This window comes from Podarcis muralis, chromosome 3 (assembly GCF_964188315.1).
Source record: "Podarcis muralis chromosome 3, rPodMur119.hap1.1, whole genome shotgun sequence".
Lineage (NCBI taxonomy): Eukaryota > Metazoa > Chordata > Lepidosauria > Squamata > Lacertidae > Podarcis > Podarcis muralis.
The window spans coordinates 114088875-114115862 of record NC_135657.1 but is presented as its reverse complement, the minus strand read 5'-3'; the positions used below and the strand labels follow the sequence as shown (position 1 = coordinate 114115862).

General features: G+C 44.5%; 2 protein-coding genes across 8 annotated transcripts in view; one reads left to right on the top strand and one right to left on the bottom strand.

The window, feature by feature from the left end:
- ATP7B (ATPase copper transporting beta) overlaps positions 1-18901 on the bottom strand; it is a 56062-nt gene extending 37161 nt beyond the window's left edge. The window contains exons 1-3 of one of the 6 annotated variants that reach the window (XM_028722081.2): positions 18346-18901; positions 13623-13723; positions 12876-13007 (exon numbers count right to left, since the gene is read on the bottom strand). Coding sequence is in view for 2 of the 6 variants with exons in the window: in XM_028722076.2 (XP_028577909.2) it covers positions 13623-13673 (51 nt within the window). In the remaining 4 variants the exon portion in view is untranslated. Of the gene's footprint in view, positions 1-12875; positions 13571-13622; positions 14525-18345 lie in introns of those variants that run through there. The other 5 variants (XM_028722076.2, XM_077926515.1, XM_028722084.2 and 2 more) reach the window with 5 other exon arrangements.
- A 92-nt stretch (positions 18902-18993) lies between these two features.
- ALG11 (ALG11 alpha-1,2-mannosyltransferase) lies at positions 18994-26573 on the top strand. 2 transcript variants are annotated; one of them, XM_028722092.2, is made up of 4 exons: positions 18994-19119; positions 22817-23050; positions 24012-24940; positions 26212-26573. In XM_028722092.2, the coding sequence occupies exons 1-4, from the start codon at positions 19010-19012 to the stop codon at positions 26481-26483; spliced, it is 1545 nt and encodes a 514-aa protein (XP_028577925.2). In that variant the 5' UTR covers positions 18994-19009; the 3' UTR covers positions 26484-26573. The 2 variants fall into 2 exon arrangements, with proteins under 2 accessions (XP_028577925.2, XP_077782642.1); XM_077926516.1 differs by lacking the exon at positions 18994-19119 and adding an exon at positions 19178-19302.
- The last annotated feature ends 415 nt before the right edge of the window (positions 26574-26988 follow it).

The following is a 26988-nucleotide window of genomic DNA, read 5'->3' as shown; positions in this document are numbered from 1 at the left end:
TATGCCCCTGGATTTTGCCCAGTTGCACAAAAATGCACCGTGTTGTGTGTTGTGTCTTGTCAGAAAGCAGTTTCTGTTAATCCTCTTCACTTCTAGTTTGCCACCACCCTGCTATCAACTTTGTCTGTTTTCATTGTCTGCCTGCATCCACACAGCGATGTAAGATGGCTGACCAAACAACCCACAATTATTAGCATTAAGGCCAAACCAGGGTTTATGGTTTTTGCACTCCAAAGAGAAATGGTTTGTTTCTGGCTTACTAAATATGGCTTGAGCGAAACAGACCACTGATGCAGACGAAGCACTAAGCTAGGGGTGGTGGTTTGTTTATCCCCAGCGCAAACAAGGAGTAGTAAAGTGCATGGTTTATAGCAGGGATGTCCAACAGGTCGATCGGAATCTACTGGCAGATCCAGGAGGCTTTGGTAGATTGCGGTCGATAGCTGGGTCCCTTTCCTTAACGTTGGTAAAATACCTTAGCGCCCCCTCGCCCTGCCCTCACAATTCGCAGAACGGACGACAGTTTGTTCAGTGAGGCTGAGGTTTCCCCAACGATCTGTTGGCAAGTGGCTGTTCCTCTTTTTCGCTTGAGATTAGGCTTGAATTCTCAGAAATCAGGGCTTTCCTCCTCCCTAAAAAAGCTCAACTCCCCTAAAAAACGTGGAGTAGATCACTGCCAGCTTTTAATACTGTCTCTAGGGTGTTGGCTATCCCTGGTTTACAGCTTACCATGAGATGTGAATGCAACCTCTGTCTCTGAACTCTGCTATTTTTCTATAGGGAAACTGGACTGAGCCTGTTAACACGAATTGTATGCGCTGGGCTATCAAAAGCTCAAAAGGTTTACAGGGTATATTAAACAGCTTCTAGCACAATCCTAGCCATATCTGCTCAGAAGTAGGTTCTACTGAATTCAATGGGGCTTACTCCAAGGTCAGTGGGGCTAGGACTGCAAACTTAATACAGCACAGCAAGAATTTGCATGCCACATGTTGGTAAATCTGACTCGATGCATGTCAGCCTTCAAACATATGTAGCATGGTTCTTGTTCATCATTTTGAAAACAGCACATCCAAAAAGCTAGGTTTCAACAACATAATCCAGATACTGTACTAATTAAGTGTGAACAAAGCACAATCGTATGGATGTTTACTCTGAACTAAGGCTACAATCCTAACCTCACTTATCTGGTAGTAAGCCGTACAGAATATGTGAAATAACTATCTGTGGCACGACAAAAGCTTTTACGCCTTATCTCAATGGCACATGTGTATTATAAATCAACCTGCAGGAAACTAACTTTTTTTGGCAAATGATCTTTTTACACACTCAGTGGTATCATTTAACTTTAAGATTGCTTCAAGTTGAGTTTCTCTGTCACAAACCACAGAAAATATCTACACTTGAGATATACAAAACTAAAAAAGGACCTCTATTTAAAGTATGACCCAAAGTACTCAAGTCAGATCATTAATTGGGCTATAAATCTATTGAAAAACAGGAATTGCTGAAATGTCTGCAGCCTGTTAAGAACTATAGCTAGAATCAGTTTTCAATAAGCAGCTTATCTATAATTATGATAGTTTCCCTTTCCAAGCAATTACTATTATTCTCAACTATTATGCTGCCCACAAATTGATGTCCAACGGTAGCTACTAAAGCAAACAATTTATAAACCATTGATGGATGGAGATTATTTACCTCTTTAGGCAATTTGCTTTCAAAAAGGGGTAATTTTACTTCCTGGCGGACAAAGAAAAAGGATTATGGTAACTAATGATGTAGTCTCCAATTTACTTCCAGCTAATTGGACATAGGACTGGAGCTTTAATTTCTCACAAAGACTCCCCACCCATCCAAAAGTTTTAGTTCGCATCCCCTCTATCTTATTAAACTGACCTGTCTGTCAGTGCTGTCTACCACCTCTGTCAAGACACTGTAGGGAATATCCTCCGCTTTCTGAGACAGACTTCTAGTTTTCACAAGGCCTCCTGGCCTGCAATGCTCATCGTCTTCCGGCGCGGAAAGCTTTTGGGGAGACTGCTGTTTGCAGAAGCGCACCAGAGTAATGTTTTTGTGGCTTAAAGTTGCAAGGGAAGATTGGCCCTCTCTCAAAGACATCTCTTTTGTTTTATTTTCCATTACCATAGGAGGTTTTGTACACTGGAAAAGCCAAATGGGAAAGAAGTGCTACCTGGTTTGCTGCTGCCACAATCCCTCTCCTACCATCTCTATACCAGGATAGCAAAATCTGTATTTCTAGAGAGCTGGATTACCTCCTCCTCGTCTTTTCAGTAACCTGTAGCAGTGGGCTGTGCTTGGCTTTATACATCTCTAAACAGGTTTAAATATTCCCCACCCATTGTCAGCCTTGGCATGCAATGACAAACGGCGCTGGGTGCTGTTATAATTGTTTGCACACGGCTCTCCGGTGTCCTCAGTCAAGGCTGCCTTTCACAAGCTTGTCAAATATGGCCTGTGTGAGGCAACCCAGTGTATAATTAACTCTGCCATCCAAGCTTTCATCCTTCTTCAATCAACCGCTTGCTCAAAACACTGAGAATCCATTTACAGACAACACATTTTTAAAACATGGGAAGGAGGGTGACCTGTGGGCTTTGTTATTCGAGAGCAGCGCTAAGGAGAACACACCGAAAACAGCAGCTCCTAGGCCTGCTGCCAAACCCAGAAGAATAGAAAATGTTTCGCTGAAAACAAGGACTCTTCTACATGTATTCTGCTGAAGCCACCAACTCTGTGGCTGGCTGGAATAATAAGGTACCCCTGCCCGTACGGACCAGTCTTGCCAGACTCTAGGGTTGTGCGCTCATCTCACTCTATAGGCCGGGAGCCAGCGCTGTCCGCAGACACTTCCGGGTCACGTGGCGAGCGTGACAAGCTGCATCTGGCAAGCCAGCGCAGCACACAGAACGCTGTTTACCTTCCCGCTGGTAAGCGGTCCCTATTTATCTACTTGCACCCGGAGGTGCTTTCGAACTGCTAGGTTGGCAGGCGCTGGGACCGAGCAACGGGAGCGCAGCCCGCCGCGGGGATTCGAACCGCCGACCATGCGATCGGCAAATCCTAGGCACTGAGGTTTTACCCACAGCGCCACCCGCGTCCCTGGAATAATAAATACCTCATTACAGCCAGTGCTGGATTTACGTATAAGCGAAACAAGCTATAGCTTAGGGCCCCACTCTCTTGGGGGCCCCCAAAAAATTCAAAGGGAAAAAAACTGGATATACATTTCCAAAACATAAGATAAAAAACAAATAAAATAAAACCTACATACAGCAACAGTGTTTTATGTTGTGTAGGCTCCTATTTGTTATGTGCAAATGGCTTTAGATGCCTATTAGGTCCATAAATTACCATATAGCACATATTCAGCACAAAAAAGAGCGACAATTTATTGTTGACAAAGGACAGCTGGACATATAAAGGTCCCCATTAACTTTAGTAGCTTTGGGCCTCATCAAACCTAAATCCGGCCCTAATTACAGCCAGATTCAGCAGTCACTGCCGACCTGGTTGGTGATACATCCAGATCTAATGTGTTAGATCATCAGGTAAAACCACTTTACAGAACACAACTCTGTGTCAGCCAGTACGGTTACATTTTGCTCTTTTCCTTCTCAAAAGCAGTTCCTGCCTCAGCAGCATCTGAACTCTGCTACGCTAAATTCCAAATTCCGACCTGACTGTCTTGCTAGCCTTGCCCTGCGGTAGCAAAATTCCTTTCAGTAGGCAAGGGAAGCAGAAGTCGTGTACACCCCATTATTATTTCCCCCTCCCTCGGGCAAACAATTGCTTTTTAATGCCCTCTACTGCTTTCTTTTGGGGCTAGGCATGGCGCCAAGGGACTGTTCAGTTTCTGCTAATTGGTTCTCGTGGGAAACTTGCAGATTCTGGCTTCTCACAATTAACTCAAGGTGGTGTCAATTTACTCTTGGCAGAAAGCCCAGGTCTGCTTGACCTAGAAACTACTCTGATTGGTTAACGACCAGCACTCTGCTCTGTTATCAAGGGATTGCTAGCTCAGTTTGAAGTGAGGTGTTGTTAGGAGTAGAAGTGCTGTGTATGGTTTTGAGAGAGAGAAAGAGAGGGTTTATTTTGCTTTGTTTTGTATGCAGAAACTCTGCTGGTTTTATTTTTTCCTTTTAATAAATCCTGTAAATAGTTACTCTGAATCTAGCTGACTAGTCATTACTGCCGCAACTAGCTTCTTCGCTGTGCAGGAAAACTCTGCTACGTTTGGGCTAAAGCCAGTAGGGCTATGCCTGACACTCCAAAGTTCCATGAGGTTATGGGCATTGTGCTGCCAGCCTGAGTTGCGGTGGTGTCAGCATCAACGGCGTTGGTTCCAGTAGTTCCAGAGGTTGTTGTTCCTGGCTGGTTCCTGACCGTGGTGAGCTGGTGACGCAGTGGACACAAGGACAACAGCTGCAGCGTGTGAGTGCTGGGTGCTGTGGTTCCTGTTTTCTCTCTCGGTGGTCGTGAGTAGCTGGTCCCGGGTTCCAGGGACATCGCTCTCAAGATGGCCTCACAACCAGGTCAGATGGCTTTTGAGCGTCTGAATGACTCCAATTACTTGCTGTGGTCAGAACGCATGCAGGCAGTGCTGCAGAGGGATCGTCTCTGGCAAGTGGTGAGTAAGTTTCCTGTGAAGCCTGATGATGAAGACCTCGATAAAGACCAAAGAGCAAGGGCCACAATTGTCTTGGGGCTGGAAGATTCCCAGTTGCCGTATGTGAGGGGAATCAAGACAGCTAGAGGTGTGTGGCAAGCACTTAAAGAACTCCATGTGCGTGAGACAGCGGTTTCCAAGCTGTTCATTCGCAAGGCATTGTACAAGGCAATGTTACAGCCTGGGGTTACAATGCAGGAACACCTACACAGTTTACAGTTAAAGTTTACTGCGCTACAGGAAAGAGACTGTGCGTTAGACCAGCAGGAGAAGGTGGCTATTATTTTGAGTTCTCTCCCGGAAAGCTGGGATAATTTAGTTTTGTCTCTAGAAGGCATGCAGGAGCGTGATTTATCAGTCAGTTACGTTACTGGGCGTTTGATTGAAGAATGGCAGAAGAGGCAAGAAAGGTCGTTGGCTGCAGAGGCTTCTACAGGTGGGCGGTTTGAAAGGAGTTCTCATGCCGTGCCAGAGGTGACGCAAAAGCAGCGTACCGGTGAGGAGTCAGCGTTTGCTGTTAGGCGTTGTTTCCGATGTGGGTCTTCAGCGCATCTAAAACGACAATGTCCGGAGTTGGTCAAGTCTCAGTTGCCGGTGCAGGAGCAGAGACGAGATCAGCAGCAGCAGTGTAAAAAGAAATTCTTCAAACGAAAACAGTCGGCTCAGCTGGTGACCGGCGAGGTCAAGATTGCTGATGAGAAACAAGCGGTCTGGGTGGTCGATTCGGGAGCATCTCGCCACATCGTGAACTCAGATGAATTGTTTGTTTCCAAGAACTCAGCACAGCGCAGCCAGGTGGCTCTAGCAGACGGAAGTACTTCCGAAGTGATTTCGGGGGGTGCAGTTTTTGTTCCTTGTCTTCGTGAATGCCTGCAAAATGTACTTTGTGTGCCGTCATTAAGGAGCAATCTGATGTCTGTAGATTGTTTGCTAAAAGCTGGGTTTAAAGTGTATTTTGAAGGAGACAGTTGCATTATTAAGAAGGCTGGTGAGATTTTAGGCACTGCTAAGTCAGAGGGAGGCTTGTTTTGGCTTAAAGCAGGATCTCAAGTTGCAGCAGTAGTCAGTAAATCTCAGCCTGCAGTGAATAACAAAGCTATACATGACAACTGTGTGCACTTATTGCATAGGAAAATGGGGCATGCTTGCTGGAAAAGTGTACTAAAAATGTCTGAATTGGCTGATGGGGGTAATTTAAAGAGTTGTAACAAGTACCTTGATTGCAATGTGTGTAAAAAGGTTAAAACCCACAGAGTCTCTTACCCCAGAAGTGACAGAGTTAGTGAGTCACCGCTACAGCTGGTTCACATGGACGTAATTGGTCCATTTGCTGTAAGCAGGGGTGGATCGCGCTTTTCACTAACAATTGTGGATGACGCCACGCGTTACTCCTGGGTTTTTCCCATGAAAAATAAGGGTGACGTGTTCACTAAGTTTAAAGGCTGGGTGGCATCTGTGGAAAGATTTCTGTCCATTAAACTTAAAAGGATTCAGACGGACAGAGGTGGCGAATTTATGTCAAATGCCTTTAAAGATTGGTTACAAAAGCGTGGCATTGGGCATAGAAAAACGAACGTTTTTTCCCCAGAGGAGAATGGCGTTGCAGAGCGGAAAAACAGATCTTTACAAGATATGATGTTTGCCATGCTTGATGATGCTGATTTGCCCATGTCTTATTGGGGGGAGAGCATGCTCACCGCGTGTTATCTCCAAAACAGGCTCTTTCATCAAACAATAGGTACAACCCCGTACTTTAAATTGTTTCAGAAAAAACCCAAAATTGACCATTTGCATGTGTTTGGATCAAAAGCCTGGGTATTAATTCCGAAACAAATGAGAAAGAAGGGAGATCCTAAGACCAAACAGTTAGTGTTTGTGGGTTACCAGGAGCTGGGAAAAGGTTTCCGCTTTGCTGAAGGGACAAATGGCATTGTGATCTCCAGGAATGCCAGTTTTTGTGAACATAGTGGCTGGGAGAGACTACATGCCAATACTGAGGTTTGGTTTGAACCTTCCCAGGAGCTTCATGACTCTGAAGGTAAACACAGAGAATCAGAGTCTGAGGGGGAGGAAAGTTCAGATAAGAGCTCTCAAGAAAGTGGTGTTAGCCAAAGACCAGTTGCTAAGCAACAAAAGAGAGGTCGTAGTTCTGAGGAGGAAAGTCGGTCAGAAGAAAAATTTTCTCCCAGAAGATCTAAAAGACAAAACAAAGGAGTGCCTCCGGTGCGTTTTTCTCCAGATACTGCAAATGTGTTTAGTGTGATTGCAGAACCCAAGAGTTTTCAGGAGGTGTTAAAGTTACCAAAAGAGGAGGCAGAGCTCTGGAAACAGGCAATGGAGGAAGAGATGTCCTCTCTGAATGAGCACAAGGTTTTTACACCAGTAGCAGCGCCTGAGGGGGCAAAGATTGTAGGCTGCAGGTGGGTGTACAAACTTAAACCTCTGGTGACAGGAGAGTACAAATACAAAGCTCGTTTAGTGGCTCAAGGATACTCTCAGAGGCCTGGAAAAGATTATGACGAGACTTTTTCCCCTACTGCTAAGGGGGACAGTGTAAGGCTGATTTTAACGCTTGGAGCAAAGAGAAAACTCCTGTTAAACCATTTTGACATTCAGACTGCATATTTACATGCATCAATATCAGAAGACCTGTATCTAGCCGAACCGCCTGGTTATGAGACAGGTTCCAATAGAGTGTTGAAATTAAACAAAGCTCTATATGGTCTCAAACAGGCTGCAAGATCTTGGAACAAATGTTTCCATGAGGCCTTAGTGTCATTTGGTTTCAAGCAGAGTACAGCTGACAATTGTGTTTATGTACGCGGTACAGGCAGTGATCAAGAGTTTTGTCTGATTTATGTAGATGATGTCTTGTATGCCTGCAAAACAGATAAACAAACTAAAAGGTTTGCCAAGCAATTGTCCAGTAAGTTCAAAGTGAAAGACTTAGGCCCGGTTAGGACATATCTAGGGTTGGAAGTGTGCTGGGCCCAAGATGGCAGCTGCCTAATTAGTCAGCAGAACAAAGTTAAACAACTACTGACTACATACAGGATGCAGGATTGCAAAGGGGCAGTGGTGCCTATGGATCCAGGTTTCATAAAAACACTTCATGTAGATGAGAGTCCTGAATTTGAACATCCTGATGTATATCATTCTGTAATTGGAAGTTTATTGTATCTAGCACAGTGGTCCAGACCTGATATTAGTTATGCAGTAGGCATATTAAGTAGATTGGTCTCAAAACCCACACTAAATGCCTGGAAAGGGGTAAAACAAGTTCTGAGGTATCTCAAACAGACAATTGGCTATATGTTACAATTAAATTCTTCAGAGGATGAAATGTTGAGTTGCTACTGTGATAGTGACTGGGGAAATTTGCCGGATAGAAAATCTGTCACAGGACTAGTCATAATGGTCGGTGGAGCTTTAATCAGCTGGCGGTCACGCAAGCAAGACGTTGTAAGTGTGTCATCAACGGAATCAGAGTACGCCGCATTGAGTGAATTGTGCAACGAGGTGATTTATTTCAAGCATTTGTTGGCAGATTTAAATGTAAATTGTGGAGAACCAGTACAAGTTTACATTGATAATCAAGCTTGTATAACCTTAAGTAAAACAGAGGGTTTCAAATCACGTTCCAAACATATCTCTGTAAAATACCAAAATGTACGTTGCTGTGTACAAGACAATATAATCACCTGTACTTATGTATCAAGTGAAGAAAATGTAGCAGATGTGTTAACTAAACCATTGGCAAAGATAAAGAACAAGCGAATGTGCAAGGGTTTAGGTTTGCTGGAAAAATGATCTCCTACATAGGTGTATTTGATGTTAATTGTTCAGCAGAATCTGTGAGGGGGTGTTCAGTTTCTGTTAATTGGTTCTCGTGGGAAACTTGCAGATTCTGGCTTCTCACAATTAACTCAAGGTGGTGTCAATTTACTCTTGGCAGAAAGCCCAGGTCTGCTTGACCTAGAAACTACTCTGATTGGTTAACGACCAGCACTCTGCTCTGTTATCAAGGGATTGCTAGCTCAGTTTGAAGTGAGGTGTTGTTAGGAGTAGAAGTGCTGTGTATGGTTTTGAGAGAGAGAAAGAGAGGGTTTATTTTGCTTTGTTTTGTATGCAGAAACTCTGCTGGTTTTATTTTTTCCTTTTAATAAATCCTGTAAATAGTTACTCTGAATCTAGCTGACTAGTCATTACTGCCGCAACTAGCTTCTTCGCTGTGCAGGAAAACTCTGCTACGTTTGGGCTAAAGCCAGTAGGGCTATGCCTGACACTCCAAAGTTCCATGAGGGACGCGGGTGGCACTGTGGTGTAAACCACAGAGCCTAGGGCTTGCCGATCAGAAGGTTGGCGGTTCGAATCCCTGCGACAGGGTGAGCTCCTGTTGTTCGGTCCCACCTCCTGCCAACCTAGAAGTTCGAAAGCACGTCAAAGTGCAAGTAGATAAATAGATGCCGCTCCGGTGGGAAGGTAAACAGCGTTTCCATGTGCTGCTCTGGTTTCGCCAGAAAGCGGCTTAGTCATGCTGGCCACATGACCCGGAAGCTGTCTGCGGACAAACGCCGGCTCCCTCGGCCAGTAAAGTGCGATGAGCGCCGTAATCCCAGAGTCGTTCGCAACTGGACTTAACTGCCAGGGGTCCTTTACCTTTACAACGTCAAGGATCTTTAGAACACCTAAACTCCTTTCCCTCTCCCATCACAACACGCCTGCGAGGTAGGCTAGATTGAGAGAGGGGAAAAGTGATGCCCATTAAGATTTGTGGCTGAGCAGGGATTTGAACCCAGATTTCCATGCTGGCAGGATGCCAGTAGTGGAGACAAACCATACTAAGTGTAGTAACAACACACACACACACACACACACACACACACACACACACACACACACACACACCCTTCTACAGCCTAAAGTACTTCCAGACATAACTGCAAGCAACACTAATGCCTATAATACCACAAATGAAGTTGGTTGAACTTGAGGGCTCCTGCCCATTTCTAACCTCTCGGTTCCTCTCAACGCGAAAACATCTTAAAATGCCCTAAACAAAAGAACTGCAATCTGAACCTGAGGCTCAGTAATAAAAGTGGAGGAGGGAGAATTGCTTAACACGGCACACACAAAGGGATCAGGTGTGTTCATATGTTACAGGAGACAATTGAGGGAAGATGAGAAGCTTCTCCTTTAGGAGCACATTTAATCCTCTGAAAACCCTCACTAGGCTGAGTCACAGGTTTGGCGGGCTTTTATCAGCGCCTCAGTTCCTGCTTTTGCATAGAGAAATGCTGGTTAGGGAGCACAAATGAGTGGAGAGGGGCTACGCTTTGGGGCTGCCCAGCATACACGGCCATCTTGGGCCTCATCCACCATTTTGGCCTTCCCAGAGCCGGCATGCAGTGCTTGGAAGATTAGCAGGAAAGGGATGTGGCCTCCTGGATCAAAAAGATTCCCATCTCTGGTTCAGAAGATGGCAGTTATAAAATAAACAAAAATCAATGCACCTCTGGGCAACTTGGGTTGCCAGCCCAGAAGCATGGTCAGCTAGTTCATTATGTTTTAATCCAGAGGAACGACTGAGCGAAGAGTCTGCTGCAGCAAAAGCAACATCTTGGGACACCTCAGTGCATTAGTGCATTCACACTATACATTAAAAGAACTATGATACCACTTCAAACAGTCAAAGAGTTCGTTAAGGCTGAGTTGTTAGGGCCCCCCCCCCATTCCCCTCACAGAGCTCCAGTTCCCCCGAGTTCCCTGTGAAGAGGCATTGGTTGTTAAACCACTCAGGGAATTGTAGCTCTCAGAAGGGAATAGGGCTCACCTAACTCTCAGTCACAAAATTAAAAGACGCCGGCTTCTTGGGAGGAAAACAATGACAAACCTAGACAGCATCTTAAAAAGCAGAGACATCACCTTGCCAACAAAGGTCCGTATAGTTAAAGCTATGGTTTTCCCAGTAGTGATGCATGGAAGTGAGAGCTGGACCATAAAGAAGGCTGATCGCCGAAGAATTTATGCTTTTGAATTATGGTGCTGGAAGAGACTCTTGAGAGTCCCATGGACTGCAAGATCAAACCTATCCATTCTGAAGGAAATCAGCCCTGAGTGCTCACTGGAAGGACAGATCCTGAAGCTGAGGCTCCAATACTTTGGCCACCTCAAGAGAAGAGAAGACTCCCTGGAAAAGACCCTGATGTTGGGAAAGTTGGAGGGCACAAGGAGAAGGGGACAACAGAGGACGAGATGGTTGGACATTGTTCTCGAAGCTACCAGCATGAGTTTGACCAAACTGCGGAAAGCAGTAGAAGACAGGAGTGCCCGGCGTGCTCTGGTCCATGGGGTCAAGAAGAGTCGGACACAACTAAACGACTAAACTACAACAACTCTCAGCACCCTTAACTACAGCTCCCATGATTCTTTGGAGGAAGCCTTTGACTGTTTATAAAGTCTGCGCGGTCTGCATGCAAAATTAAGCCATGGTCTACATAAAGCAAGGCTTATAAACCAGTTTCAGACCAAGTTTGGTCACTGAGCCAGGTTCAGAGGATCAAATAAACCACGGTGCGTTGTTTCTCAACCTCGGGCCTCCAGCTATTTTTGGACTACAACTCCCATCATCCCTGAACACTGGTCCTGCTAGCTATGGATGATGGGAGTTGTAGTCCAAAAACAGCTGGAAGCCCAAGGTTGAGAAACGCTGGTAAAGTTTGGTGGGTTTGTTCTTTTTCAAGTACAAAACTAGCAAACATTATTTAGTTTTCTCTTTCCAAGCAAGATAGAACCAAGAGTAAAAACAGAGAGGTGGAGCAATCCACCACCGTTAAGTTATGCCAGAGGGAGGCTTGGATTTGCAGAGGTGTTCTTCCGCCCACTTCTGCCAGGCTCCTGCCACCTGTAGGCAGTGTGGAACTTCGCTTTCCGCCCACCACATGCAGGCATGGAAGTGCTGCCAGCAGAAGTTCCCTTGGCAGGATGTTCAGGTACAGGCTGAGCTGACCTGAATTCATTGGATTCTGTCAGCCCAGTTCCACTGGCCTCATGTGATTCCACTGGTGCTGATCCTGGCTCAAAAGTGCTACCAGTTGCAGGCTGGCACAGCAACTATCATGCCCCTCTAAATCTTCCGCCATGCATGCTGCTTCATCTTTTTTTTCTGTTTTCATACTGCCCTATCCCAGAGGCTCTCAACAGGTTACAACACATTTAGAAAATGAAACCAGAATCAGACTAGATTAGCGTTAAATCCCCTTTCCTATCAATCCTGCCCAAAGATCCAGTCCCAAATAAATTATAATTTAGAATAATGTTCAGGAAACATTCTAGCTCCACTGTGCTACAGCTGCATTAAAACTAGGTGTGTTTAAGGAAACGGATCTTTGCTCATACTGATATGAAACTGACTTGAGCCAAACTTCCCAGACTCGTGTGAAGATTGGAACAGTTCTCACACTTCCTGGGTGTTCTGATGCAAAAGTGACACAGACTGGAAATGTATTTATTCCTTCCTCACAGAGGAAAACAAATAATTTAGTAAAGAAACCAATTTGTTCATCCCTAATTAATATGTGTGTCACAGTTCTGGCTCTTACAATTCTAGCACTCAATAATGTTTGTATATGCATTTGTAGGGGACGCGGGTGGCGCTGTGGGTAAAAGCCTCAGCGCCTAGGACTTGCCGATGGAAAGGTCAGCGGTTTGAATCCCCGTGGCGGGGTGCGCTCCCGTCCTTCGGTCCCAGCGCCTGCCAACCTAGCAGTTCGAAAGCACCCCCGGGTGCAAGTAGATAAATAAGGACCGCTTACTAGCGGGAAGGTAAAGGGCGTTTCCGTGTGCTGCACTGGCTCGCCAGATGCAGCTTGTCACGCTGGCCACGTGACCCGGAAGTGTCTCCGGACAGCGCTGGCTCCCGGCCTATAGAGTGAGATGAGCGCACAACCCTAGAGTCTGGCAAGACTGGCCCGTACGGGCAGGGGTACCTTTACCTTTATGCATTTGTAGAGGAGGCATAATACATCGCTCACTTGACCCCTTTTCTCATAACCCAACCAGTATTACAAACTCAACATCACGCAACCCGCTGGAGAGACAATATGCAAGAGTATTGCATGAGGGAGCCCTGAGTTTAAATTCCCACTGAGCAATTTGGGGTCAGTCATTGCCACACACAACTTACCTTCCCTCAAATGAGGAGAAAAGTGCAATAATCCCACTAACGTTGCCTGAGATTCTTGAAGGAAAAGCAGAATACTGGGATTCAACACAATAAATTACAATTCTTTCCTCTCTATATTCTCTTGGGTCCAATCTAAACAGGATGACATAATACATTTATATACATTTTGTTATTAAAGTCACTTCCTCGCAGTATTGTCTTGGCCCAATCATATATTGATAGACATTTTTGTAATGTTAAGTCATGAACATATACAGTGGTACCTCTGGTTACGTACTTAATTCGTTCCGGAGGTCCGTTCTTAACCTGAAACTGTTCTTAACCTGAAGCACCACTTTAGCTAATGGGGCTTCCTGCTGCTGCCGCACGATTTCTGTTCTCATCCTGAAGCAAAGTTCTTAACCTGAGGTAATATTTCTGGGTTAGCATGAGTCTGTAACCTGAAGCGTATGTAACCTGAAGCGTATGTAACCTGAGGTACCACTGTATTCCCTTGTGCCAGTCTGTTCTTGACCAGCACAATCACTGTAGCTGAAATCCTCAAAGTATCTACTTTTGAGCCCAATCCTATGCACGTTTACTCATAAAGAAGTCCCACTGAGCTTAAGGAGACGTACTGCCAAATAACTACTTAGAATTGCAAAGTTAATCACCTCTTAGGTGCCACAGCTTATTCACGATACAATATACAATCAATGTGCTACGCAAAACATCTTACAAATGTAGTCTATAAATATGTAAACTTACTGTGAATGTCAGCAGTCTAAAGCTTCTTTTGTCTGACATATTTCTATGCATTCCGGAAGCGGGCCACTCACCCTTCTATAGTTCCACTACTGCAGCATGTACTGTATATGAAGGAGGGAAAAACAAAAGCCCACAACTCTGCAACCAGTAATTAAAGGCCACATGATGGTCATATGAATCTACTTGTGCCCAGTTAATCTATTACTTACCAATAGGTTTATACTGCATGAAATTGACTGCATACATTTCTCATGACTAAATAAAAGATTTCACGTGCCAGCACTTAGTTCCACAGAGACAGCATTTCCTAGGTTTGCTTTGTGCCTACAACTGCCCCTTTGAAGGGTGGTGGTTCAAATCCACCCAGGGGTGGCTGTGGATTCCCACATTGCAAGGATTGGACTAGGTGTTTTTCTGAAGGTAAAGCCTACTTATATAAACAGACAGACAGCAGCTGCCTTATATTATCTGTAAGGCAGGGGGGGGGGGAGCTGCTGGGACTGATAGCAACAGTTGGGTGGGGAAGGATGTGCTTCAGTGATATGATATGTAGAAGAGCCTCAGCAAACCCAAGCAAAGATGTGATCCTGCGCAGCTTCAAGTGGGAAAAGAGAAGCCTGTGAGCAAGTTTCTTCATTCAGGCTCACTGAGACTCCCCCACATAGCACAAAACCATGGCTTAGTGTTACATGTGAAACAGACCTTTAAAAACAAAACAAAACAAAACAAAACAGGTCCCCTAATTTGAACACAACACTAAGTCAGGATTCTGATACCATTCTGGAGTGAACACCTTAAATAGTTTGAATAATCTTTTTATACATAATTAACAGGTGGAGTCCTCTTTATTGCTTTCTCATTTCTTTTTCTTTCTTCTGACTTTTTATTGTCCTTATTTCTTTATAAAGTATAACTATGACTGTGCAGAAAAAGTTAAAAATTTCAGATGAAAATATTGACATACCTAAAGCAATATGAAATTTGACAACTGAACAACGTAAATGGATTCCTTGTGCCCTTATGATGACCAAAAGACGGGTATTGATGTGCTGGAAAGATTAAGTATACAGCTCCATTTAATCAATGGCTTGACTATATGACTACACTTGCAACTTATGAATGGATTGCTTACAAACGCAGACTTTGTATAGGCAAGTATAATGATATTTGGAATGCATTAATACATAATATAGGTTTAAAATAAACATATATGCATTTGGATAATAACAATGCCTATGTATTAGATAAGTATACTGTAAGTACATATGTACATAACAATACAATTTTAGTTAAGTACAATTGTACATATGTATATGTATATACTCCTGCCAACCTAGCAGTTCGAAAGCACAACAAAGTGCAAGTAGATAAATATGTACTGCTCCAGCGGGAAGGTAAACAGCATTTCCGTGTGCTGCTCTGGTTCGCCAGAAGCGGCTTAGTCATGCTGGCCACATGACCCGGAAGCTGTACACCGGCTCCTTCGGCCAATAAAGAGATATGAGCGCCGCAACCCCAGAATCGGTTACCACTGGACCTAATGGTCAGGGGTCCCTTTACCTATATGTATATAAGTATATATTTTATTTCTCCCCCCCCCTTTCTTTTCTTTTGTTGTTCAACTGAACTGTTCTTTAAAAAAATAAGTAAAAATAACCACTCGGCAAATTTAAGTTGTAAATACAGTTGTTGTAAGAAAACACTATACCACAAACAGGCAGTTCATTTATATCTCACAACAATACAAAACTAAAAAAGGACACATTTGTATAGAAATATACCAAGAAAAAGTACAATTTCTGAGAGCAAGCTCTATTTTTATTACTATACTATATTCTGTTGTGGTGGCACAATATGTACACACCCAGTTCTACAGAAGGCAATTTGAGATAGCTATACATCTCAAGTTACACAAACTTATTCCTTCTTGCACTTTCCAAGTGACACCACAAGCGGTCAGATGAGGAACCTTTGGCTAAAATCTCTCTGCTGCCTATCTTCCCTCTTCAATTAGGACCATAGGAGTCCGTCAGCAGCTCAGAGACCATCCCCTGAACTTTCTTCCTAATGGACCCTGAGCAGAGTACTGATTTTTGCAATCCAGCTGGGCTATAAATGTTATCCTAAAGGAATGTTGGCCCCTTTTCTCATGGCAATGTGATTCAAATACGTCATTTTGTTTAGCAACTAATAATAAATCAAAGAATTTTTGAAAAGAACATTTTACCATTATCAAAAGCCCAAGGGAAATCTACAAGAGATGTCCTTACCTTCAAAATCCTTCTCAACCTTGCCCCATCTTCTCTCTTATATCAAAATACATTCCTTCCTGTGAGCCTTCATTGAGCTGCACCACTCAAAACTGTCTGTAGGTCTCCAACTGCCACAAAAGGTTCCATCCTCCCCTCTCGTTGCTAAAACTATCCCCAAAACACCCCCATATGACTAAGTCCCTCCTAAAAAGTTTTAAGTTTCCAGGAAACCTTTGGGAAAACCAATGCATTATTGTAATTAAGTCAAAATGTGTTATTGACACAATTGCCTATTTCCCCCCTGTTCATTCCTATTTCATTCCCAGCAATCCCCTTTCCTTCATTTCCCCAAATCTACTGTGAGCCACTTGGGAGAGGGGACTGTCAAACCCAGGTTTCCTCAACCTCGGCTCTCCAGATGTTTTGAGAATACAATTCCCATCATCCCTGACCACTGGTCCTGCTAGCTAGGGATCATGGGAGTTGTAGGCCAAAAACACCTGGAGGGCCAAGGTTGAGGAAGCCTGGTCAAACCTGTTCTTTGTAAAGTTCATGTACTGTGCTTCACCGGTGCTATTTAAATAGTTAAAATGGTATATAATTCACAAAATAAAATGGGGGACGATTACTTTTCCTCTCTCCCAAAATTCTAAAGCTTAGTCAAAATATGGAAATTAGGTCCAACAAAGCTTAAAATCATTTGTGTCATTTCGCCTTTAATTCATGTACAAGGGATAAATTTAAGGATGCCTGTGTTATCTCTTCTTCTCCAAAGTTCAAAGAACGGCAGCCAGCAACGGGCATCTTTTGTGTATATCCTGAAAACAATTTTTTTCACATTGCTTCCTTAACTTATCTGCCCCCCGCCCCCGTTCGACCCTCTTTCGTATCCAAAAGGATCTGTTGGTCAATTGCAAGTGCGCAAAATGGTCACTGCCTGTATCCAAAAGGTTATTTTGATACTATACTATGCTACACTAAAATGTTGAAATAATAAATGATAGTAATAATTTATTATTTATGTCCCACCCATCTGGCTGGGTTTCCCCAGCTACTCGGGGCGGCTCCGAATAGAATATTAAAAACACGATAAAACATCAAACATTAAAAACTTCCCTAAACAGGGTTGCCTTCAGATGTCTTCTAAAAGTCAGATAGTTGTTTATTTCCTTGACATCTGATGGGAGGGAGATCCACAGGGCGTGTGCCACTACATAGAAAGACCTGTCTGGTTACCGTATTTTTCGCACCATAGGATGCACTTTTTCCCTCCTAAAAAGCAAGGGAAAATGTGTGCACGTCCTATGGAGCGAATGCAGGGGGGAGGCAGGCGGGAAAAGCCCCCAAGAGCCGCACACAAGCTCCGTGCACTCTTGCAGGCTTTTCCACAGGAGGGAGAAGAGACGGACTGGCCGCATCAGTCTCTTCTCCCACCTCCCAGGAAACCCAGGAGAAGCTGCGATCTCTTTAAAGGAGTTGCGCAGCTTCTGTGGGCTTTTGCGAGAAGTGAGGGAATCCCCCCACCTCCCAGGAAAGCCCTGTGCAGCGTCTCCTGGCAAGGAGAGGCTGCACGGGGCTAAAGGGGAAGCCAAAACAACGAGCGGGATCCATCCCGCTCACTGCCTTGGCTTCTTCCATAGCTGTGCGCAACCCCTCCGGCAGGGAGAGGTTGTGCGCAGCCTGTACGCTGCTCTTTGGGGCTGGGGGGGGGGAGTTTTTTTTCTTGATTCCCCCCCTAAAAACTGGGTGCACCCTATGGTCCAGTGCACCCTATGGTGCGAAAAATACGGTAAATGTTTCTTTGCTTGTCCTTGAATCTTCCAGCCACACTTGCCATCTGCTCCTGCTACACCAGTGTAGTGTGCCACACAGCCTTTGAGAACCACTGCACTACACTCCCTACAGACAGATTGCATTAAAATATTTATCTTAGACATTTACATTAAGGTTAGCTACGGTGTGAACTTCAAAAGCAATCCTTAAACTGTACAGTATTGCAAAAAGTCAGCAGCCATGCTTTTCTTCTAGAAAAAAAGAAGGTGCCGATACTGAATAGCCTTGAGTACCCCCAGGAAGAAAAAAAGCACTGGTCAGTGTTCTCACTAAGATTGCTTTACAAAACTAAGGATCCTTTTAAGTGTCATTAATCATTACTCTTCTATTTTCAGCTCCACTTCCGCTTCCCATCCCCGAAAGGAAAATTATGACCCAACAAATCACAAAACCCTGGGGAAACCAACAAGAGAGAACAGTAAGATAACAAGATTTATCATGTGGGTTCAGTGGCGAAGCCTATAGATAAATAACACAGCCTCTCCTTGATCTTTAGCCCCTGAGTCAGTATAGCAATCCCTGGCTCCGGGAGGAACCCTACAATACCCAATTTCTTTGTGTCACATTTGTAAAAGTCCATTTCCAAATAGAAAGCCAACATATTTCACCCCTGATTACTTTCCCGGCTTTAAACCTACCCAGTTAAGTTTTAAGTGGAAGCTTTAACAGGCTCGCATTTCAATCTAGACTTCCTTCCAAAGGGGGGAAAAATTAGACGGGAAAAAATTAATCCGATGTAAACATGCTTATTATAGAGATCGCTCCATCGCCTCCAATGGCAGAGACTCAGCTCCCCGCCCTCCTAACATTACCCTTTAAATTTTAGCATCCTTCGCAGATTGGCGAATCAAAGCCAGCCATTGGCTGCCTTTCTTTCCGAGCTCTCATTGGGTCCTCGGCACGCTAGTAGGGAGCTCCGATTGGCCTCCTCTCGCCTTAACTTCCGGGTGTCGTTGGAACTACAATTGCCGTCACCCCCGCCCGTGGCCGCTTTCGCCGGGGCTGATGGGAATTGTAGTCTAATGGGGCAATCCAACCCGGCGCCGTTATGCCCAACGCTCTAAAAAATGCCCGTAGAGCTATGAAAATGCAGATGCGCTCAGACAGAGATATACAGCTTCCATTAGAGCCATAAAATAAAACTAAGCCCCCGCATTTCATCTGAATGTGGGCATTTACGGGCAGAGATGAGACACTTCACCGTCCCTAACACCGCCTGTCTGCTGCGGCGGGAACCTATTTGCCGCCGGGCATTAGCGAGCGGCGCTCACTTTAAATGGCCGTTGCTCCCTGAGGTAAAACATGAAGGACGACGGGATTGGGAGAGGCGGGGAGAAGGAGCACGACTTCCGGTTCCGGAACCTGAGGGCGGCTTCCGCGATGGCGCCTTTCCCGGCCGGGCCGCTTCTCAGGTGCGAGCTGCTCTCTCTTTTTCCCTCTTCCCTCAGCCTCGGCGCGTCTCTGCTGCCGCTTCCCGAGGGACGAATGTCTGAGGGACATTTCGCCTGCCAAAGGCCCGAGGAGGGGGGCGGGACGCGGAGAACCAGTCGCTCGTCACTCTGCGGGGCGGGGAGGACGCCATGGCGACGCCTGAGGTATCGCGCTGGAAGGGACCCTGAGGGTCATCTAGTCCAGCCCCCTGCAGTGCACGAAGGTCACCTAAAGCAGTGTTCCCCAACCTTGGGCCTCCAGCTGTTTTTGGACTACAATTCCCATCATCCTTGACCACTGGTCTTGCTAGCGAGGGATGATGGGAGTTGTAGTCCAAAAACAGCTGGAGGCCCAAGGTTGGGGAACACTGAGCTAAAGCATCCATGGCAGGCGGCCACGCAACCTCTGCTTTAAAACTTCCAAAGGGAGGAGAGGAAACAACTGGCGAAGGGGTCTGGCCCACTGCCTAGCAGCTACCCTGTTTCCCCGAAAATAAGAAAGGGTCTTATATTAATTTTGCTCCCAAAGGTGCGCTAGGTCTTATTTTCAGGGGGTGTCTTATTTTTCCATGACCTATCGAGTTGGAAGCATAGCTGTCAACCTTCCCTTTTTTTTTTTGCGGGAAATTCCCTTATTCCAACGCCGTTTCCCGCTGCTATCCCGGATTGTTAGATATCCCGTAGACCAAAGGGTCTGCAACCTTTAAGACAAAAAGAGCCACTTGGACCCGTTTCCGAAGAAAAAAACCTGGGAGCCGCAAAACCATTGCAACATTTAAAACAAATATAACACTGCATATATTGTTTCTTACCTTAATATCCGATCTGACAGCGGGCGGGAAGGTGACGTCGGGACGGTGCGTGACTAACGCACGCACCGCCCCCATGCGACGTCACAGCCAGTACAGCGCCCACCACAGTGGGGAGTGTCGGGGCGCACAATGCGCCTCCTCCCCTCACTAGTATCTGCCCCGGAGCCGTGGCAAAGGTGTAAAAGAGCCACATGCGGCTCCGGAGCCACGGGTTGCAGACCCCTGCCGTAGACTGTCCCCGGGACAGGTGAGGCTGCTGATCCTTTATTTTCAAATCTGAAAGTTGACAGCTATGGTTGGAAGGGACCCTGAGGGTCATCTAGTCCAGCCCCGTGCAATGCGGGAAGGTCAGCTAAAGCATCCGTGGCAGGCGGCCATCCAACCTCTGCTTAAAAACCTCCCAATGGAGGAGAGGGAGCAACTTGCGAAGGGGTCTGTCCCACTGCCCAGCAGCTCTTACTGCCAGAAAGTTATTCCTGATGTTGAGTCGGAACATCTCCTTTCTTATAACTGGAAGCCATTGGTCCTCCGGCAGAGCAGAAAACAAGCTTGCTCCATCTTTCATGTGACAGCCCTTGAGATGTTTGAAGATGTCTATCCTATCTCCTCTTTCCCAGGAGAAACATACCCGAGATCTCCCTCAACCGTTCCTCATAAGGCTTGGTTTCCAGACCCCTTGATCCTGCTAGTTTCTGTTTGCCACTGAGCAGCTGCTTAGAGTCACAAGGCTCTGTTTACATTCCAGAGACAGTCCAGGCTGTTGGCAGTCTCACGGGAATGGGAGACGGATGTGACGTTACTGGTTTCCTGTTCCTTTGTTGTTCAGTTGCTCTCTGCTTTCATAGAGAGAGGGTGTATACAGTGGTGCCCCGCAAGACGAATGCCTCGCAAGACGAAAAACCCGCTAGACGAAAGGGTTTTCCGTTTCGGAGGCGCTTCGCAAGACGAATTTCCCTATGGGCTTGCTTCGCAAGACGAAAACGTCTTGCGAGTCTCACCCTTTTTTTCCGCTCCCCCCCCCCTTTTTCAAAGCCGCTAAGCCGTTAATAGCCTTTTAACAGCTTAGCCGCTAAGCCTTTAATAGCCGCTAAGCCGCTAAATCGCTAATAGCGCTAATCCGCTTAGCCGCTAATGGGCTTGCTTCGCAAGACGAAAAAACTGCTAGACGAAAAGAATCGCGGAACGGATTCTTTTTGTCTTGCGAGGCACCACTGTATTTCTTTGCTGTCTGCGTAGTAAGAAATAAAGCATAGTGATGTCGCCATAAATCTCATCACTTCTCCTGATTTGATTCTCTGCTGAATGGGAATGTGTCTGAGGCCTCATCAAAGGCTCAGGTCGTTAATTGTTTGTCGGGAAGGCGATTCCGGAGGAAGATGAGCTTTATCAGCTTGGCCAAGCAGAGATCCCGACAGATCCATCTTGGTCGATGACGTACCAGGAGAAAACAAAAAGGGACAATGGAAATGGTACCCAGGAAGGGGTTCTTTAGTTTTGTTCTTGTTGGCATCTACCTGACTGACAGTCTGTGGAGGAACACACTTTTTGGGGGGGGCAGGGTGAAGTTAAACCTTTGGAGAGTTACAGTGCCTGCTGTGGCTGTAGACACTGATACGGGAGATAGATGTTTTCTTGCAGCTGGGGCAGAGGAAGGGGGCCAGTGGAGCTGATGCAGATGCACCATGGCGTTTCTTCTCTCTGCGCTCCTCCAAGCGGTCATTCCTCCTCTGGTCACTGCTGTGGATACACAACCTGTCACTTGGTACTGTGGTCGTCTGTTAGGGATTTCCCACACAGCAGGGTTAAATTTGCCAGCTTTTCTGTTTTTACAACGCAGAGTTGTTCTGCAAAAAAGTTTATACAATAATTATTAAAGTTAGGTACTGCCCTTCACCTGTGGTTCACTGCAGAAAAATGCAAAATGAAAATACAAAATACATAATAAAGCAGAAACAAAAACAAACCAATAACTGCCATCCCACACACATTTAAAAAGCCATAGAATGTTAATCCTGCAGGAGGTTGGACTAAAAAGCCCTTGGGGTTCCTTCCAACTCTGCAATATTATGATTCTCAGCCATGCCCATCACTGCTGGGGGGTCGTCCTCTCTTCTTCATTTATGTCCAGTCCAGAGCTCCCTCTCCTTCCCAGCCAAGCCCCTTCTTGCTCAAATCACTGTTCAGTTGTTTGTGTCCGTTATATACATCTGCACACTTCTGGATTTGGTTTGCCTGCTTTGTGTTAAGACTTTGCCTGCCATTCTGATGGGAATAGAAATCCCTTTGTCAAAATGAAGGCAGATAATTTTCAGCTTGTTTGTTTCTTCTCTTACCCACCACCCACTTGCCACCATAAAAAGTTGATGGGCAGGTAGGAGAGATTTCTGAGCCGAATGTATCCAAAGCATGAATGGGAAACAAACTAGTTTGTACAGTTGCCAGACTCCTCCATTTCCCTTCAGTCTGGGCTTCATCCATGTCGATAGGGTTGCCATAACAAAAACAATTACCGTATTTTTTGCTCTATAAGACTCAATTTTTCCCTCCTAAAAAGGGGAAGTGTGTGCGCGTCTTATGGAGCGAATGCAGGTTGCGCAGCTATCCCAGAAGCCAGAACAGCAAGAGGGATTGCTGCTTTCACTGCGCAGCGATCCCTCTTGCTGTTCTGGCTTCTGAGATTCAGAATTTTTCCCCCTTGTTTTCCTCCTCTAAAAACTAGGTTCGTCTTATGGCCAGGTGTGTCTTATGGAGCGAAAAATACGGTACCTGTTTTCATATGGAAACAAACATTGGCTCTCCTTGCTGAACTTCTTTATAGTTTTCAGAATTGTCGCTATAATTCCACTTCCCTCTCCTTCTCATTTCAGATTGCTGTACTCATTGGCTTTCCCTGCCTTGTTACTAAGTGGATTTTTATGTGTCTGTCTGCTCCTGCTCCTGTTTGGTTTACGGCTATGGCTCCAACAAAGGAAAAAACAACAAATTCCATCAGGGCGAGATGGGAAAAGGCCACTTGTGGTTGCATTTTTTCACCCATACTGCAATGCAGGGGGAGGAGGTGAGAGAGTATTGTGGTGTGCTATAAGAGCACTACAGAAAAAGTAAGTATGCATTTCACTTTTCGTACAGTGATGTTTGTTTATTGCATTAATCTCTCATTTCCTGAAAGCAATGGTTGCATTCACACATTATGCTAAACCGTGGTTAGCGCTGCCTTTACCACTTCACTAATTAGGACTGATGGGAGTTGTAGCCCAAACCATTTGGAGGACACCAGGTTCGCAAAGGCTGGTTTAACTCTACGTGGACGAGTTATAACAAGCAAACTTCAAATCATAGCTTATGCAGCTGGCATGTTAAACTACAACTGTTTGTTTAAATGAAATATCCCAGGTTTGAACACAATACTAAGTTAGGATTCTTTAAAAGTGAAGTCATCAGAAGTCTTCTTCCCAGTTGCAGGGGAAAGCGGAGTGCATGAGCCTAAAACATAATTGGGGCTTATTCAAGTTCATCCATAGTAATAAACCGTAGTTTAGTGTTACATGTACTTGTGGCCAATGAAAATAACAAGCTGGGTTGATAAGATGATACTCCTCAGTTAAAATCAGTTTTCCCTTGCGGTTACTGTTTGCTTTTCATTTGTCATTTTCTTACACCTGTATTGCATCTTTGGTCTGTTGTCCTTAAATATGCGTATCTATATAAAATACTTGCTCACAAAACAGCAACAAGACTGCTTGGGTATTGTGCCTGCCTTATTTTTTATATCTATTTACAGCATATTTATACATCTCTTTTAAACTTGCATGCTTTATTTTATTTTTGACATAGTCTCTTTTTTTAAATTGATTTTTAATTTCATGTGACAAAACATATGCATCCAAGGAAAACAGAGCTTAGCAGTTGTACAGAAAAGAAAGATAAATAGTGGCTGATGGTTGTAGTTTTAGACATTCCAAGAAAGGCAATCAAATTAAAGCGTCTTCCCATAAATGGACTCTTTTACTGAGTGTAAAATTAAGATGATTTGCAGATGATAAATTACGTTTCATTTTTCAGGTACAAGGATGTGTCCTATGTTGTCTACACTGGTGATGCTGGTGTCACAGCTGAAAATATCCTTGAAGGTGCTTACAGACGATTCAACATCAGATTAAATCAACCTGTGAAGTTTGTGTTTTTGAGAAGGCGCTATCTTGTAGAAGCTTCCCTTTACCCACATTTTACACTGCTGGGTCAGAGCTTAGGATCTGTATTCCTTGGCTGGGAAGCTCTTGTGAACTGTGTTCCTGATGTCTACATTGACTCCATGGGTTATGCTTTCACACTTCCTCTTTTTAAATATTTAGGAGGTTGTCGGATAGGCTGTTATGTTCATTATCCTACTATCAGCACTGACATGCTTTCTGTGGTTAGGAACCAGAATGCTCGATTTAATAATGCAGCAGTCATCACAAGAAATCCCCTATTGAGTAAATTGAAACTCACATATTATTATATTTTTGCTTCCATATATGGCTTAGTTGGTTCTTGCAGTGACATTGTCATGGTTAATTCTTCGTGGACTTTCAATCACATCCTTTCCCTTTGGAGGTGCAGTGACCGCACCAGTGTTGTGTATCCACCTTGTGACGTTCAGACATTCTTGGATATTCCTCTACGTGAGGAAAAGAGCACTGTAGAGCAAACTATTGTTTCTGTAAGCCAGTTTAGGCCAGAAAAAGACCATTGTCTGCAGATCAGAGCCTTTGCTAAATTGCTGGAAAAGACTGCAGGGCAGGAGCTGCTGCCCAAACTCATTCTGATTGGTGGCTGTCGTAACCAAGAAGATGAGCAGCGTGTAAATGGACTTAAAAAGCTCTGCCAAGAGTTGGGCATTGAAAAAAGGGTAGAATTCAAAGTTAACATTCCATTTGAAGAGCTGAAGCAACATCTGGCACATGCGACCATTGGACTTCACACCATGTGGAATGAACACTTTGGGATTGGTAAGTAGAGCTATATATAGTCAGCTGTATCATTTGTTTAGCTCCTGGTGTTGAAACTCATGGCTAATTATGAGTTTATGAAGTGCTTTAGTGCTGTTTTCATCTGTTCTTCCATCAAACTGATACTGTGTTCAGCTACTTCCATATTGTGCATTCTTGGGAGCTGTAAATTTGGAAGGGATCCAATCTAGTATTACCTCTTTTCCTTATTGCACATCACACCCTAAAAAATATCCCAACATAATGCCTGACCAGCATATTGAATGCTAATCTTAATGGAGAGAAATTCTACAAACTCATTTGGCTGTTTGTTCCAGTGCTGAACTCTCACCAGAACGACTTTTATCTTTTCCCAGGTTACAAACATGGCTTTTTCACCTATTTTTGTCCATTGTAAGGGAACTCAGTTGCTCTCTTCCCCCTCCCTGTATCCCTTTCAAAAATTAAAAACTGTCAGCATAAGCTGTAAGCTCAAGAGGAATTCACTATCATCACTGAATGCAGATGCTGAGAGAAATCCTACTTACATGTCTAATCTTCTCAATGAGCCAGCCGAGGGAGATGTCACAAGTAGCCTCTTTTCCACAAAACTGTGTGTGCACATCATGATACGGTTTTGCATATCCCTGTCACAATCATTCTGACAGCTACTTTTGCTGGATCATTTTTTGGGATCTATTTTGCTGTAGAATGCAAACAGGTCACCATTTCCATTTTGTACACATTATGGTTTTGAACCAATGTCATAGCACTTCTTCTACCAAGAAATTGTGCTCTTAACAGAAGCGGTTGGTGATTCCACTTCCTGTACTATCTCATACTCCTGGAAAAGATTTAAAAGATTTTCAGGGACCCTCCCCCTTTGCAGTTCCCAAAATCTGCTTCCCCTTTGTTTTGTAATAGTGTGAGGAGTACCTTTTTCTATGAGTGGGATCTCAGGATCCAGCCTATTTTGTGTGGTATATTGGTTAAGAGTGGTGGACTTGTAATCTGGTGAACCAGGTTCACTTCCCCACTCTTCCACATGCAGCTGCTGGGTGACCTTGGGCTAGTCACACTTCTCTGAAGTCTCTCAGCCCCACTCACCTCACAGCGTGTTTGTTGTGGGGGAGGAAGGGAAAGGAGATTGTGAGCTGCTTTGAGACTCCTTAGGGTAGTGATAAAGTGGGTTATCAAATCCAAACTCTTCTTCTTCATGCTTTTAAAGTGACACTGAAATCCTAATTAAGGTGAGAACTGTAATTAAAAATGGCTTGTTTTGTCTCATATAGGAATTGTTGAATGTATGGCAGCTGGCACAATTATCCTTGCTCACAATTCTGGAGGCCCCAAGCTGGATATTGTGGTGCCCTATGAAGGAAATATTACTGGATTTCTAGCAGAAAATGAAGACGACTATGCAGATACTATGGCCTACATATTTTCATTGTCTCCTACCAAAAGGCTAGAAATCAGACAAACTGCTCGTCAGTCAGTAAAGAGATTTGCAGAACAAGAATTTGAGGAAACATTCCTATTATCTGTGGAACAATTATTTAAATAAACTTTTGTAAATAGATACCTGGACATAAGTCGTTATGTATATACAGTTGCTGTATTTCTATTGTACAATAAAGGGTATCTTATTCCTGTATGACAGTCTGACAGAGTATGCTCCCAAACGTACACATAGACACAAGCAGATATGAAACGATACATAGTATGCTTAAGGATTTAGTAGCTGGGCTTAATAATCATATTACAAAATATACACAGCAGCTTCCAGTGGTGACAACTCAGTCCTAGCTTCTTAAAAGAGCAAGCTGTTTAATCTTAAAATGAATTTGTGGCATCAAGTGTTGAATCTACATTTGTCCCAGATGATTTTCCCCATAACTTATCAACATAAAACTACATATGAAATTGAAGAGTGAATTTCTAAAAAGTTTCTTCCCATTTCAAGGATCTGCTTGGCGTAATGAATACAGAGTCATGAAAAGGCTGTCCTTGGAGGACTCAGTGGATTCTGAACGTCAACCAGAATTGTATGCTATCTGAAGTTGTGAAGT